The sequence below is a fragment of the Monocercomonoides exilis genome (genome assembly GCF_001643675.1).
Source record: "Monocercomonoides exilis strain PA203 chromosome Unknown scaffold46-794033, whole genome shotgun sequence".
Taxonomy (NCBI): Eukaryota; Preaxostyla; order Oxymonadida; family Polymastigidae; genus Monocercomonoides; species Monocercomonoides exilis.
The window spans coordinates 559149-575477 of NW_027150591.1; the positions used below are offsets into that span (position 1 = coordinate 559149).

General features: G+C 42.2%; 5 protein-coding genes across 5 annotated transcripts; 4 read left to right on the top strand and 1 right to left on the bottom strand.

Moving 5' to 3' along the window:
* Nucleotides 1–7: 7 nt before the first annotated feature.
* MONOS_5512 (uncharacterized protein) lies at nt 8–1166 on the bottom strand (the record flags this gene model as incomplete). The annotated part of the gene is made up of 4 exons (XM_067875667.1): nt 8–362; nt 455–908; nt 962–1097; nt 1149–1166. 4 exons carry the CDS (start codon nt 1164–1166, stop codon nt 8–10), a joined length of 963 nt encoding a protein of 320 aa, XP_067721620.1.
* Nucleotides 1167–1343: 177 nt separating this feature from the next.
* MONOS_5513 (putative tankyrase) lies at nt 1344–1974 on the top strand (the record flags this gene model as incomplete). Its single annotated transcript, XM_067875668.1, has 4 exons — nt 1344–1555; nt 1624–1811; nt 1864–1908; nt 1967–1974. 4 exons carry the CDS (start codon nt 1344–1346, stop codon nt 1972–1974), a joined length of 453 nt encoding a protein of 150 aa, XP_067721621.1.
* Nucleotides 1975–2311: 337 nt separating this feature from the next.
* Nucleotides 2312–4323, top strand: MONOS_5514 (uncharacterized protein). Its single transcript, XM_067875669.1, has one exon. The coding sequence runs from the start codon at nt 2318–2320 to the stop codon at nt 4028–4030; it is 1713 nt and encodes a 570-aa protein (XP_067721622.1). The 5' UTR covers nt 2312–2317; the 3' UTR covers nt 4031–4323.
* A 1351-nt stretch (nt 4324–5674) lies between these two features.
* Nucleotides 5675–8869, top strand: MONOS_5515 (uncharacterized protein; the record flags this gene model as incomplete). The annotated part of the gene is made up of 3 exons (XM_067875670.1): nt 5675–6641; nt 6813–6888; nt 6980–8869. The coding sequence occupies 3 exons, from the start codon at nt 5675–5677 to the stop codon at nt 8424–8426; spliced, it is 2490 nt and encodes an 829-aa protein (XP_067721623.1). The 3' UTR covers nt 8427–8869.
* A 1901-nt stretch (nt 8870–10770) lies between these two features.
* Nucleotides 10771–15464, top strand: MONOS_14708 (putative Multidrug Resistance Associated Protein (MRP); the record flags this gene model as incomplete). Its single annotated transcript, XM_067867534.1, has 2 exons — nt 10771–12772; nt 12838–15464. 2 exons carry the CDS (start codon nt 10771–10773, stop codon nt 15462–15464), a joined length of 4629 nt encoding a protein of 1542 aa, XP_067721624.1.
* Nucleotides 15465–16329: the final 865 nt, after the last annotated feature.

Genomic DNA, 16329 nt, shown 5'->3' on the forward strand with positions numbered 1-16329 from the left:
TAAGCGCTCAATCTGGAGGGAAAAATGCTTCTTGATTCAATGACTGAAGAAGGGATGATAACAATAGAGGATTTGGATCTCCAGTGGTTAATGCAATTGCATGAATTGATTTAACAGCATCCAAACACATTTCCTTTCGAGGAATAATGCTCGGTTGCTGCTCATCAGGCGTTGACGTTGGAACCAAATCTGCTAATTTGGTTTCAGGTGATTCACCCATAATTGTAAAAATACACCACAGTGATGACACAAGAACTGAAGGCGAAACAGGAATAAAAGAGCAAGAAGATTCAAAAAAGGAACTTGACTTTGTTGATTCTCGTGATGACTCAGGAGAGGTATTGAGAGCTAAAAGAGCAAATCTTCCAACAGAAAAATATTACAGTTACACATATTTAAAAATGAAGCAATCAGAAAAATATTTCAAAAACAAAAATGAATATAAAATGCACACTTGTTCCACGTTTCGCAAAAGCGTAATTTAATTTCAAGCGATAAATATGGTAGAAATGCATGGAATCCATCAATCGCAGAAGAAAGTACTTCTGAAGAAGATTTGGTGCGAATTTTGGACTGTGAAACAAGAGGGTCAATATTTTGAATATTTTTAACAAAAAAATCTTCATGTTCATCATCTGTAATTCTGTCGATTTTATTCTCTTTTTGAAGTGGACAAGGAATGGATGCAGAAGCTTGATTTATTGATTGTGAAGCTGTAGGTTCTGTTGTATAAATTGAACTTAACGGTGATGTCCATCCCGACAATTGCGTACCCGGAAACCAAAACGGGGTTCGTATTGTTGGTGCAGGGATTCGGACAGGGCTTTCAACGATCTCTGGTAATTGAAGAAATTGAGAAACATTTTTCGGAGAATGAGTTGCAAACAAGCAAATAAGACTATTTAATGCTAAAATAACATTAGAATATATGTTAAAGTAGATGCGCTATTTAAATACTAACCTGGAAAAGCTAAAGCAGCTGGATGCTTCAAATATTGAAAAAGTATTTCTGGAAATAATGAAAAGCAAAATTGTTTTGCTTGTATTGATTTGGAACAAAGCAATATTGAAATAAATTCGCATGTAATGCATGATTCCTAAAAAAAATTTTTTCCTTTTTAAATAAACGAATAAAATAAAAATCATACAGCTCCCACTTCTTCCATTTCTAGATGGTTTTGAAACAAGGAAAGGTGCTTTTCCGCAAATTCGTATAGTTTTACTATATCTGCATGTTCTTCACAAAGTAATTTTGAAAGTTGAACGTTTAAACAATCTGTCATAAAAATTGATGATCAAAACCCTTTGTTGTTATTTACTATTTCGAAGTAAATTTTGCTCAAATGTCTGCTTCGTCTTCATCTGCTTTAACAGGAAAACTGTCCACATCATCGCTTACCACTTCAATCAAAATACGAGTGGCATGCATTACCGGAGATTTAGACACTCTCAAAGAAATGGTGGCCGAAGATCCATCAATTGTCAATATTTGCCTTGAATACGGAAAGACACCTCTTTCAATCGCAGCTGGATGGGGTCATGAAGAATTGTGCCAGTTTGCTTTTGTGAATCCAGAAATTATTTGTTGATTTCATTTTGAAATTGATGTATTATTTGTTGAAGATTTCTTATTCAACATAAAGCCGATGTGAATCATGCAGATGATATTGGATGGACTCCATTGCATTGGTCTGCCTTTACTGGAAAGATTTCTGTTTGCAGACTCCTTTTGGCGAGTGGAGCTGATCCATCAATCGAGAATAAAGCACATCAAACTGCTTTGGATTTTGAAAAGGCAGCTGAATTAAAAGGTTTTAGTCCACAAGTATTTATTTTTTGTATATTTTATTTCTATAATTTTAGCTGAAGTTGAAAGGGATCTTGAAACTGAAAGATCAATGGCTGAAGGTTTGAATTGATGCGCATATTCATCTTCTTTCTAATATTTATTTTGTTTTCTCAACAGAAAAATAAACATTTTCCATCCACATATACACATCCCATCATTTCTATAATTTTTATATTGTTATTATTTTTCGTAATTTATCATTAACAAACTTCCTTTACGTAAAAATTGTTATTCTAATAATTCATAGATCATCTAAAAAATAATTGATGAAATTATGTCACAAATGCTAATTTTATAAATTATATGATACTTAAATTTCAATTGTTTGTGAAATTCCATTCAAACTCTTCAAATGAAAAAGAAATTTACCAAAAAATAATTGTTGCATAATAAATAAATTAAAAACCATAAAAAAATTGTTTCCTTCTGATCGTATTGACTTGATCGAGTCTACAAAACTAACCTGCAATGGATTGTTGTATTCCACCATTACCATCTACTGGAGGAATGAATGGTATTCAGCAAGAACTTTTCCCGTGTCGTTGTGGTCGTACATGTGGTTGTGGAGCTATTCATCCAGCAATTCCTAGATTAATCGATCCTGCTTGTAATCCATATCAGCATGAAACAGGTGTAACATCGGTACCGTTACTTCCTTCTGGTCTGCCTCCATATTTTTCCGATGGTTCGGGGCCTTCATGCTGCCCACCTGAATGGAGAACGCTTTCTCCTCAAGAACGTGCTATTCAAGCGCAACAACAACATTTTAAAAATTTTCAGCCGCCTCCTTGGAGACCTGTTTTTGAATCAGATCCAATAAGCGATTTGGTATTAGCTGTTATTGTGAGACATGTTTCTCAAATTGCAGTATTTTGCGTGAGATTTGCTGCTCTGGATAAATCAAGACAAAAGCTAGAAGTAACTGATTGTAGAGAATGCAAAACTGCAGGCCTGCCTGAAGTAGCTTCTTATTTTATGGAATCAGGAATGAATGAAAGAGCAAGTGGAGTTGATACCTTGAACGGTGCTCGAGTAGCTGCAAAGGCGCATTTCGGGCATGAACATGAATTTGCAGAAGCGCTAGCAGCAACAAAAGGAGAAGTTGAACTTCATTTATCTCAAACACTTGGAATGCTACAAAAACACATGCGCTTTCGACAGACAGAAATACTTCAAGGAGTAATTCTATTTGATCGATTGTGGAAAACTCATTGGAATTGTAGTTCTTTTGTTCTATTGAGATGGAAAATGAAAACCACTTTCCTGGTTTGTGTGATGCTGGGTCATAAAATGAGCAGCGATTCCACATTTCAAAATGACTTAATGGCGCATATTTTGAGGATTCCGCTATCCACATTGAATGAAATGGAGCGGACGCTGATACAAATGATGGGATTTAATCTGAACGTTCATGGAGATGAATACATACAATACGAAGAATGGGTTGGAGGAGGGTGTCTGAAAGAAGAGATTCAGAAATCTTTGAAAAATGCATTTACGCATTCCTTTTCTCCTTCTCCGTCTGTTACTCACATTTCATCACATCATCCATCTTTTACTGCCTCTGCTTCTTCCACACCTTCAGCATTCTCCACGCTTTCTTCATCTTCTGTGCCTGCGTTTCCTTCATTGAACTCCATCCAACCTTCTTTCTCCTCATCCACTTCATCGGCTAACACTTCCTCCTGCGTCCCCACACCCAACACTTCATCCACTTTTCCTGGGCAGCAGATGACGCTTTCCAATTCTATAAGCTCTGTTTCTCAACAAAACATGCTTTTTCCCACTTCAAATTCTTCTATTTCTTCATTCGCACAAGACACAGTCACCTCATCGGCATCTCCTTCCTCTATGAATGTCTATCACCCGAATTCAAGTCAGTTAAAAGCGGAGAAATCTAACGAGACCAGCGGAAAGATGGACATTGAGGAAGAAGATAGCGATATTCAGAATCATTCAGAGGGTTTTTCTAAAGTCGTTTTTTCAGAAGGCAACGAAGTTCAATCAACTGCACAAGCACAAGGGCAGCAAAGCTTTCAGAATGGAACTTATCCTTTTGGATATCCCAATGCCTTTGCTAATTATAACGTTAGTGAAAGCAACTCACTTCATCGCCAGCAGAACAGCCTGTTTGCTTTGGCGCAATCGTCCATCTCTCACAGCGTGATGATGGCGTCATAGACATTTTGCTTTGACAGCTTGAGGTTTCTGTCAGTTGCCTTATGGTGTTTTTCTGTTCAGCATTTTGTGAGTAATTTTTTTTTTAATTTTATTTTCATATTCTAGATCAATGAAAGTGGTTTTATATTGATTTCAATGCAGACAATTATAATTGAATAATTTCATCTTATTAAATTGAGACATTTGCATTTTGAAAAAAAAAAAAAAATCTCTCATTTACATTTTTTTAAATTTTTTTTTGGATATTTGCGTTAGAAATTTTTTGTTTAAGCTTGTAATATTTTTTTTTTAATTTTTTGGATTTTTCGTTAATAATGAATAATCATCTTCTGCATCCAGTTTTATGATGCATCAATATACAAAGTTAATAAAACGGGATCAATTATTTATTGGGACCACCTTTTTTAGCAGGGACCAAAGAAATAGTACCAATTGACATTAAAAAAACATGGAGTGAATTATTTTTTTTTGAATAAAAATGAAATTATGAAATAATGTTTCTGAAGATTCAATAAAACTTGATCGTCACAATATAGCAAGAATGTGCAAATTTATATTTTATCAGTTTATAAATAAATAAGCAAAGACTGATCTGTAACAAAGTTTCATTGTTTCAATTCTTTATTCATAAATATGTCCTTTTAAATGTTTATAAACACCAAAATTTTCATGCATATTTATTCGAAATCTCCAATTCAATAAATGATTCTGAATCAAGAGTAATTCAAAATACCCATAAATATTTATAAACAGATAATTTTGAAGAAAATGCTTTCTTCACGAAGTGAGAACGAAACCGATTTATTTAAATTTAAGGTTTACACTATTATTCACTTAAAAATTAAAAGCCTTTTATTCGTTTAATTTTGTTATGATCGATTTATTAAATGTTATATATTTCCTATTTTTCCAATCATTGCAAATTATTTTTACTTCAAAATATTTCAAAATTATTGGCATTCAAATTTCAACGCAATGCACTTGATGAAGGATATTGAAGGGGAAATAACAAGTCACGAAAGTTCGCAAATTGTTTTTGCAATTCATTTTTGATTGAATGTTTGTGTTACTTCGCGCATTAGTTAATGCCCTTGATGAACTGATAACAAAGTTCCAGTGTGCATATGAAATTTAGATTTTTTGGCACGAGATCATAATGTAATAATGTTATTTAGATCACAAAAACTGAAAAATTGCGAAATACATGATTTATCAAATCAGATCACAATATTACTTTCCCAGTTCATTGGAAGGATGGAAGGAGTTCCGTCTGCAATATTGGAAAAACTTATAAATGAAGCCGCAAAAGTTATTGAGACCACAAATGATGAAAAAGTCGTTAAAGCAATTGTATCAACAATGATAATTATTACTGATACCAAATCTTATTCCGAGCAATTCATAAAACCTAGAATTATTAAGGATACTTCATTGCTTCAAGAAGGACAAATTATATTTCGCAATTTTGGCATTGAACAGCAAAAAAAAGAAATATTTTTTTCTCAATTTTTTCATGTTCCTCCATTTCTTCAAAATATGATTTCTCAAGGTGATGTAATATCAATTATTGTCGAACGCATACTTTCAACAGAACAAGATGATTCTTTAAATGCACTGTCAAGACTTGTTTTAAATTTAGTAAAAATGGCTGATTTGAAAGGAATCGAAAAGATGGTGAGAAAAAGCGTTTTGGATGGAATAGAATCAATTCTTGTAAGATGCCAAAGTGAAGAAGGTTTATCTGATGCCATTTCTTCTCTTCAGATTTTCTACAACGCGACCAATGAGGATGGAAAAAGCAGATTTTGGATAACAGAGTACAAAAGCCATCTTTTTGAAGCTGTGCTGACAGAAATAGCAGTAGGAAATAAAATCAGAGGAATTGCCCGAAAGAAATTGAATTCCAGGCTTCCACTGCACAAAAACATAGTGAATGTGGAATGTGAGGCGGATGAAGTAGATGAAGCAGACGAGTCGGTAACTGAATGCCTTTCAACTGTTCTTTCGATTGAAAGGGCGCGAATCAAAGGAGATGCGAACGATGATGGAGGTGATGATTATTGCAATGATGAAAACAGAGGGGAAGAGGAAATAGAAAAAGACACATACAAAACGAAAGAATCGAAACAAAAAGTGAAAGGCTCAAAGAATAATTCAAAGGATAAAGCAATAACAAAAGGGAAAGATAAAAAGCAAACAAAGGAGAAGAAGTTAAACGCAAAAAGTAAATATTCAGAAGCAATTATTGAGCCCAAAAGGAAACAAGAGGAAAAAAACAAAGCAGGCGCATGCCAATCATGTGAAAGAGTCTCAGGAGCACAGAAAGACAGGGAAAAGCCCTTTCTTCCGATGCCCATTCGCATAAAAGCTGTACTTGCCATGTCAAATAACGATATAAATTTCACGAGGATTCAGCCAATAAAGAACATTATGCACTTATTGATGGAAGGAATAAGGATTCCTGAAGGAGCGGAAGCTGAGTATCTGAAGAGAAAGAAAGAAATGTCAGAAATTGATGAAGACAGTATCATTAAAATGATGGAAGATAAGTTGAATATTAATCAAATCAGGAATTGCATCATTTGCATTAAAGGGCTGATTGCTGATTACGGTCTGCTCCTTTTTTTTATCATTAAAAAATTAAACTTTGTTTTATTTAAATAATTTTTGGAAATAATTCTTCTTTTGAATTTTCACAATTTATAATTTTGATTTGTTATTTTTGATTTTTTCTTTTCTTGTATTATTTTATCAACTACAAAATCTTGTGCAAACTTTGAAGTGTATGCAAAGAATAGCGAATTCATTTCTGAGAATCAACTTAAAACATTAGTCGATCTTTTGATTCAATTGAACAAGTTTGCTTTTTAATTGAACAAATAATCAATCACAACAGTTTTTTCAAATGTTTTTTCTTTAACTGAATAATTTCACGATTGAACATATAAGATTTCCTGATTGTCTATTTTTCAGTTTATCAAGTAGTTGCATCGAGTATATTTGCTATTGTTACTCAAACCAGATGAAGCAGCTATATCTTTCGACATTTGAAGAGCAGCTGATGGAAGATTTGAATTCTGTCGAAGAAGAGATGAAGACACTTGCACAAGAAGACAGGAAAACGAAAGAAAAGAAAGTTGGAGAAGAAGAAAAAGAAGAAGAAGAAGAGACAAGAACTGATTATCTTCAAAGCGATGATTTTGCTGGATGGAACAACGATTATAATTCTTTGCCTTTTGTTAGCGTTAGAAAGCTGACGGACCCAAAATGTCTAACTTTTTGGGAATATAATGTTGACAAATCCATTCGTACGAGACAAAAAATGTTAGAAGATCAAAACATCTTTTATTTGCTGACAGAGATGTTTAGTCTCAAAAACATAAGAAAAGTGGGAATTAGCATCAACGATAGTGCTCCAGTCATTCCATTCCACTTTTCTGCAGCTGCCCATCGCTTCAATCATTCGCTCAGCTGCATCGCTAGCATTTTCAGAATTAACGGCACATATTGCGATGACGTTGTAATTCGTCCTGTTTTTGCAAATTTGGTGAATCGCATGGCGCATCCTTTCTCTTTGATTGCACCGATTTCGGTTATGAACTTGAAAAGCGACACTTATTGCGTACAATCCCTTGAATCAGTGCAAATATCAATCGACATGTTTGTTCTGCAGACGATGGTCAATGTAGTGCACGAGCTGCCATTCGCATTTGCCATGGGCTTTGAGCATGTCTTGTTTGAGTGGCTTGCGGGCGGAAGAGATTCTAACGATCGGGTTTTGTATTATGCTATCCAGATAATCCGCGAGACCTGCATTGTTTTTATGAACATTGCCAGAGATTTGAGAATTAAGTCAACAGAAATTTTTAATGAAAAAGTGGATGCGCATAATAATTATAAGCCAAAGAAAATGCGTGATTGGTGTTTTGCACCAGATCCACATCCAGATCAATGTGTTTCACTGCTTGATGAAAGAATATGCTATGACTCTTGCAGAGCAAATTGTGCAATGGAAAGTCGATCTAAAAAGCCACCTCCTATGAAATACGTATGTTTCGAAGAAGACGCAATTGAATTGTCAAAGGGAGAGGACATTGGGGCCTGTTTACTCCGCTTGATTGATGATGAAATTGAGGAGTGTGGAATAAGAGATGTTGTTGAAGCAACACCACAGAGAAGAATAATACAGCTGTTTTGGCTGTGTTCTGGTGTGATGCCAAAAGCTGACAGAAATACACGTTTGAGTAGCTTCAAAAGATTCAAAACAGATTACCTGAACAATTTACCTTTGGTTGAGTTTCGTATTGAACCATCAAATCCATTGGCAAAAAATCAGTTTGTTTTTAATTGCAATTGGGGATATGCTCTCTCAGATCGTTATTTCGTTCATAATTAAATGAGCAAGAAAAGAACAAGGCAAAAAATTTTTTTATATTTTTGAATGATGAATATGCTTGTAAATGACAAGTAAATGCAATCTCAAACAAGAAATTAAACATTATATCTGAAATGTTATTTTTTTCGAAAATCTTTGATAGATTTGCTTTTCGTTGTTTTTCAAATTTTTATGTTTTGCAATATTTTTAATTTTTATGATTTATAAATTGAACGAACTTTGTATATATTTGCTTTCTTTAAAGTGTTTAGAATTTTTCATCCAATTTTCACAAGATTTCTTTTTCTTCTTTTATATTTTCATTTTTGTTCTTAATGTTAATGAATTATTTAAAACTTAAAGAGAGAGATTTCTTACGTGAAAATTGAAATTAATCTTATTGAGAAAACTAAAATTTAACTGTTTATTAGTATTTTATGAAACAGAGAAACTTCTTTCTTGAATTAACTTTATTTCTTTCCAAATCTTTGAGAAATTTCACTTTTATTCTTTTCAAAAATAAAAAATGCTTGAAAAGTGGTTTTGAAATAGAAAATTGAGAAGTTGCAACCATTTGATTTGCACAAAAATCAGCATGGAAAAATTATTTTTTTTATCTGAAAACATTTTTTCTTTTGAAAACATTTTTTGATAAATCAGCGCTTTTAAAGCATATTTGATTAAAACCAAAATACCCGATTTCTGTCCTTCACTTTTTGAAAAATACAAAAGCATTCAAAGAATGCAATGAAAAAAAGAAATAGAAAGAAGAGAAGAGAATAACGTAATGATCTTGGCAATCTCAGTTCTTTCATTTCCTTTGTACCATTTTTCTCCTCCTTTCCCACAAGAATATTCTCCTCAGCATATTCCAATACTTCTGTTGATTCTCTTGCAAATCGCAGTTCATTCACAGCCAAATCTTCATTTTGCCAAACGCTTAAAAATCCAGCCGAGCAGATTGAACTGATAGATGCATCAGACTGTGGTGCTTTGAAGATCCTTTGACCATTTCTGTGTTCTCATTCTGAATCAGTGCTCTTCTGGAATTCCATTCACGCAAGCAAATAAATTAATAATTTGTGAAAATTGTGGCAATGTATTGCATGAGCACATGAGACTCAAAATCGCTGAATCCATTTCCACTTTGTTTTGTGTTTCCTCTTTTTCTTCTTCGCTCGTAGAAACTTTCAGAAGACCAGAAATGGCACTTGTTTGTAATGCAGTTGAAAAAGCGTTTGTCTGTCGTAATGAATCATTCACAGAGAGATATAAAAATAATTCTTCATTTATCTTTTCTTTTCCCGCCTCTTCCTCATCAGAGACAAACTTCTCGAATCTTATGCACAGCAAAGGAACTCTGTCGCAAACACTCGCTGTTCCATTTTCAACACTTTGCTGCACCCAACTAGCACAAGTTCCAAAACTGTATTTTTTTGAAATGAGGGTTCTATTTCTCCGTTCATTCGTTTGAATCAGCTGAATCAATTTTCTTGAGAAAATGAAAGCAAAGGTCATTGATTCTTCCCCTGGAACTTGCATCATCCTTCGATTCCTTTTCATAACATCCCACTTTTGTTTTCCAGTTTTTGTGTTGCGTCACAACTGCCCTTTCCAGAAACAATCAAAAAAAAAAAAAAAAAAAAAAGACAACCAGGCACAGAAACAAGGCAAAACAAGCAAATCCAACAACATGCAGCACCACAACCACCACAAAGAACCACTCAAATGAAGTTGGAAAAAAAAAATACAAAAGTTGAGCTGAAACCTCAGCCATGCACATTCAGCTGATTTTTTTTGATGGAAACGAAACTTCACAAAATACTCAACACAACAGACATTCGCCAAGAAAAATCATGCAAATCGCAGGAATTTAATGTCTGCCGTTGCTTGTCACTCATGTGCAAATGCTTCGAATCATCAAACACAAAAGCATAACAAAAAACAAATCAAGCATTCGTTATGGGCACAACCTTAATCCATTCAAAACCAGTTCAAAAAAAAAAAATGAATGCTTGAAAAAATACACAGGTCACAACTGATTCATTGTGCTAGAAGAGCTCAGATAAGCCATTTGATGACTTAATAACTTTCGAGAAGAAGTATTAGTGAGAGATAAACGAGATAAAAGATGTTTGTATTTGGTAATTGAGAAATAAATAAGAATTGAGAAAATTTTAAAATTTTAAAACCCGCTTGGAACACGCCCCCAGGGCGCAACAGAGCACAGAGCAAGCGACCAGGCAGATTTCGAGCGAAAGAGGGGTACCACAATAATGTTTGGGGGGAGTGCGAATTGGAGGAGGGATCATCTGATTTTTGTTTTTTTGTGTTTCCGCGGAGAAATTGTGAAAGCGGAAATCGGATGGAAAGCGAATACAAAAACACGTCCAAAGCAGAAAAAGTGGCTGAAAAGCGAGAAAACGAAAAAGAGGAAGGGTGCAGTGGGAGCGGAGAATCGGGGAGTTCGGAGAGAAAGAGGCGGCCGAAGAACTACGAGGAGCGGAGCAACTTCCTGGCGAACTTTGTGTTCCTGTTCTTCTTCCGGTATGTGTTCCGGCGGCGGCCGATCATGGACGAGGATGTGTGCGAGATCGCGGAGGCGAACTCGACGGCAGTGAACTATCCGAAGGTGAAGCAGAAGTGGGAGGCGCGCTATCGGGGGTATGTGGCAGAGCTGGCAGCATACAGCGCAGAGAAGGAGGCGTGCGAGCGGGAGGGGAGGGTGCTCGGGAGGAAGGCGCCAGCGCGGCCGTCGGTGGTGGGGATGCTGGTGTCGCTGGGCGGGTGGCGGGTGTGGGTGTCGCAGGTGCTGATTGCGCTGAGTGCCGGGCCGAAGCTGGTGGGCCCGTTCCTGCTGCGGTGGCTGCTGGAGGCGCTGGCAGCGAAGGGGGCGAACGACGCCGCGGGGCTGGAGACGCCGTTCCCGGGGGGCGTGGTGGCTGGGCTGATTGTGCTGCCGCTGTTCACAGGGCTGTGCGAGTCGAACGGGTTCCGGTTCATCATCAACACGGCCGGGCAGATCCGGACAGGGATCAGCGGGATGATCTACGACAAGACGCTGCACCTGAACATCGCAGCGCAGACGAAGATGGATGTGGGGAAGCTGGTGGCGCTGATCTCGACAGACACGCAGAACGTGACGGAGTCGCTGATGGATGTGCTGGCGATTGTGCAGTACCCGGTGCTGCTGGTGGGGGCGCTGGTGCTGCTGATTGTGGAGATCAAGTACTACACGGCGATAGCGGTGGTGCTGGTGGTGCTGATCTTCCCGGTGCAGGGGATGATTGCGGGGCAGATGTTCAAGGGGTACAGCCTGTATCTGGAGGCGAACGAGGAGCGGCTGAAGGCGACGAACGAGATGGTGCAAGGGATGCGGGTGGTGAAGCTGGGGGGGCTGGAGTCGGTGTTTCTGGAGCGGATCGGGAAGGCGCGGCAGGTGCAGCTGGGGCACTCGGCGCACTTTGTGTTTGCGCTGCAGATGATGTACTCGTCGATGTCGGCGTTCCCGATGTTCCTGCAGACGATTGTGCTGACAGCGTATCTGAAGGGGGAGGGGATCGCAGAGGAGGAGGTGGTGTACCACTTCTACCCGATCGGGAGCATCCTGGGGCTGTTCACGTTTGCGGCGACGGCGCTGCCGATGGTGATGCAGTCGGGGACGCTGCTGGTGGCGTCGGCGCAGCGGATTGCAGAGTTTCTGCTGCTTGAGGAGCGGGAGGAGTATGTGGAGGAGCTCAGCGAGAGAGACGAAGACGAAAACGAAGAAGAAGAAGAAGAAGAGAATGGGAATGGAAGGGGAAATGGGGGAAAGAGGGAGCATGCAGTGATCATCCGGAACGGGATGTTCAAGTGGTTGGACCCGCCAGCAATCCCGCTGATGAACGAAGAGAAGGAGCAGATGGAGAAGGAAAAAAAGGCGAAGGCGCAGAGAGAGAAGGCGGAGGCGAAGAAGAGGGAGAAGAAGAACAGGGGGAAGAAGGGGAAAGAGAAAGGAAAAGAGGAAAAGTCCTCCTCCTCATCTTCTTCATCATCTTCTTCTTCTTCTGACTTTGGTGAAGGAAATGAGGAAAAGGAGAAGGGAAGAGAGGGGAAGGGGGGTTCGAGTGTGGTGCTGAGAGACATCAACCTGAAGGTGAGGAAAGGGGAGCTTGTGTTTGTGGTTGGGGCAGTGGGGAGCGGGAAGTCGTCGCTGCTGGCAGCGATGAGCGGAGACATTGCGAAGGCCGATGAGCTGAGGGAGTGTGGTGAAGAAGAGAAAAAGGAAAAGGAAAGAAAAAAAGACCGAAGTAAAGGTGAGGGGGGAGGGTGGTGGCGTTCTCGCAGACGCCGTGGATCTTCAACGGGACATGCAAGGAGAACATCCTGTTTGAGGGGGCGATGGAGGAGGGGAAGTACCGGGAGTGTGTGTCGGTGTGCTGCCTGGAGGCAGACTTTGGGGTGCTGGGGGCAGGGGACGAGACAGCGATTGGGGAGCGGGGGATCAACCTGAGCGGGGGGCAGAAGGCGCGGCTGCAGCTGGCGCGGTGTGTGTACAGCGGGGCGGATGTTGTGCTGCTGGACGACCCGCTGTCGGCGGTGGATGCGCATGTGGGGAAGCGGCTGTTTGAGGAGTGCATTGTGGGGCTGCTGAAGGAGCAGCGCGGGGCGACAGTGGTTCTGGCGACGAACCAGGTGCAGTATGCAGACCGGGCAGACACAGTGGTTGTGATGGAAGGAGGGCGGATTGTGGCGAAGGGGACGAAGAAGGAGCTGGAGGAGAAGGGGATCGACCTGATGCGGCTGGCGAGGAAGTGGAGGAAGGGCGGGAAGGAGAAGGAGAAAGAAAAGGAGAAAATTGAGAAAGAAAAGGAGAAAGAGGAGAAGAAGGAAAGTGAAGTGATGGAAGTGATGGAATCGGTTACAGAGAAAGAGGCAGAGACTCATCCAGCAGAAACGACAGTTGAGACAAATACCCCTTCTCAGCCAAATTCTTCACCGATGGCTTCGCCGACACCCACAGAGGAGCAGCTGGTGTCTGATGCAAGCACACCAGCAAGCAGAGCAGAGGGAGAAGAGAAGGGAGCGAAGAAGGCGGCGATGCAGATGATGACGGAGGAGGAGCAGATGGTGTCGAGTGTGCCGTGGGGGATCTATGTGGACTATCTGGGGAAGCTAGGGAGCCCGGCGGCAGTGGGGTGCTATCTGGTGCTGCTGGTGGTGTGCGAGGGGGTGAACACGCTGAACACGTACTGGATGAACGTGGTGAGCACGCCGGGGCTGGCGGCGGGGCTGGGGTTTGACTGGAAGCTGGGGATGATGGGGGTGGTGGCGGTTGTGTTCCTGGGGCTGGTGGTGGTGCGGGCAGGGGTGTTCACGTCGTTCACGCGGCGGGCGAACAGGAAGATCCACGACGAGCTGGCGGCGCATGTGGCAGGGTGCCCTCCCGTGTTCTTCGACACGACGCCCACGGGGCGGATCCTGAACCGGTTCAGCAGCGACATCACGAAGACAGACACAGACCTGCCGACGACGTTCACGTATCTGCTGCAGACGTGGCTGGGGGTGGTGGGGACGTGTGTGGTGGGGGCGATCGACTGGCCGTACTTCCTGCTGTTTGTGGCGGGGGTGCTGGGGCTGCTGCACGTGATAGTGGTGGTGTACCCGCGGACGTCGCGGAACCTGACGCGGCTGGAGGGGATCACGCGGAGCCCGGTGATGGCGCAGTTCACAGAGACGGTGACGGGGGCGGGGCTGAGCACGATCCGGCTGGGGCGGCGGGAGGGGGTGTGGGAGGGGCGGTTTGCAGAGAAGGTGGATGTGTGGGGGTCGGCGTTTGTGCTGGTGCGGGAGGGGCTGCAGTGGGCGAACGTGATGATCCAGGGGATCTGCTGTGTGTTCACGGTGGGGGTGACGGTGCTGGGGTGGCACTTCATGGGGGCGTCGAGCGTGGGGCTGGCGGTGTCGGCGTCGTACAACCTGGGGTGGCAGGGGACGCTGCTGGTGACGATGGGGGTGCTTGTGGAGTCGACGATGACGAACCTGGAGCGGATCCGGTTCTACTCGACGCGGCTGCCGCAGGAGACGAAGCGGGTGGAGGTGGAGCCCGAGGCAAGCTGGCCGAGCGAGGGGGCGGTGTCGTTCGAGGATGTGTCGTTCCGGTACCGGCCGGGGCTGCCGCTGGTGCTGAAGGATGTGTCGTTCAAGATCCGAGGAGGGGAGAAGGTCGGGGTGTGCGGGCGGACAGGGGCCGGGAAGACGAGCCTGGTGCAGGCGCTGTTCCGGCTGGTGGAGCTGGACCCGGCGCTGATGCCGCAGCTGATCGATGTGGACACGGGGCTGCCTGTGGAGCAGGAGCAGGAGCAGCCAACAACTACTCAATCTTCAAGCTCAAGTTCTTCATTGGCACAGATGGAAGAAGGGGGCTGTGTTGGAAAGGAGAAGGAGCAGAACAGCGGGCGGATTGTGATTGACGGGGTGGACATCTCGAAGGTGGGGCTGGGGCGGCTTCGGAGGTCGATGGCGATCATCCCGCAAGACCCGACGCTGTTTGAGGGGACAGTGCGGATGAACCTGGACCTGGGAGGGAAGCAGAGCGACGAGCGGCTGTGGGCAGTGCTGGAGCAGGCAGAGATGGGGGAGGTGGTGCGGGGCATGGAGGGCGGGCTGGAGGGCCATGTGGCAGAGGGCGGGGCGAACCTGAGCTGCGGGCAGCGGCAGCTGCTGTGCCTGGCGCGGGCGATTGTGGACGAGTGCAAGATTGTGGTGCTGGACGAGGCGACAGCGAATGTGGATGCAGAGACCGACAGCAAGATCCAGCACACGATCCGGACATCGTTTGCGGGGCAGACAGCGATCATCATTGCGCATCGGCTGCACACGATTGTGGGGTGCGACCGGATCCTGGTGATGGACAAGGGGGAGGCGAAGGAGCTGGACACGCCGCAGGCGCTGATGAAAGACCCGGCATCGCTGTTCTCGCAGCTGCTGGCACACTCGGGGCTGGGCAGCAAGGGGGTGAGTGGTGCGAGTGAGTGTGAGGCAGGGAAGAGGGAAGGGGAAAAGGAACATGAAGAATAGAAGGGAGTGAAAAATTAGAAAATGAGAAAGAGAGAGAAGAGAGAGTGTGTGTGAAATGTTTTGATTGGATGGAAAGAGAAGGGTTGAGGGGAGGAATGAGGTGAATGGAAGATGACAGAGGCAGCGAGCGGCTGTTCTGAACAACTGTGAACTGTCAAGTGTAAGTTATTGATTTCGATTTGTTATGTTTTCTCTTTTTGCATATTTATTGATTACAAATACTTTCTGGCTGTTTGTTGTGTGGATGCTTTTGAGAGGTTATTTATTTGTTAATTTGTTTTTTTGAAAGGAAGACAGCAACTGTGGTGCCTGATTTCCTTGGTCGCCTGTCTTCGCTGGAGAAGAGCAGGCGATGCAAGGCTGTGATATATCTTCGGTTATGCCTTTTTTGCTGGATGCTCTTTCTCTTTCTCTTTCTCTTTCTCTTTCTCTTTCTCTTTCTCTTTTATTGATTTTGTTTGCAACATTCATTTATTTTGATGTTTTTTTCATTGTGTTTCTTTTTGGTTGGGGAGTTGCCCGTTGTGGAGAGGCACAGTCTTGTTTTTTTACAAAAAATCAACGTTTTCTTGATTCCTTCCTTTTGTTCTCGTTATGTTGTTTTCATTGTCTTTTATTTTTATTCTTTTTCTTTTTTGTTGTGTTTGAGAATGGTTAGGTTTTTTTGGGGTGGGGATGAACTGGGTTGTGGAATGAATCAGTGAGAATAAACACGAAATGATTCATTCGCGATTTGTTTGTTTGTTTGTTTGTTAAGCTCCAAAGAAGCTGTTTTTGTGGGGATTGTTGTGGCTTTGATGGCAGCGAGAAACAAATGCTTTGCTTGTTCCATTTTGGGGGGAAAATGCAAGAGTTTCGAGGCACT

Excerpts from the sequence above, each read along its gene's own strand:
- MONOS_5514 (XM_067875669.1), top strand. The coding sequence starts at position 2,318 with ATGGATTGTTGTATTCCACCATTACCATCTACTGGAGGAATGAATGGT.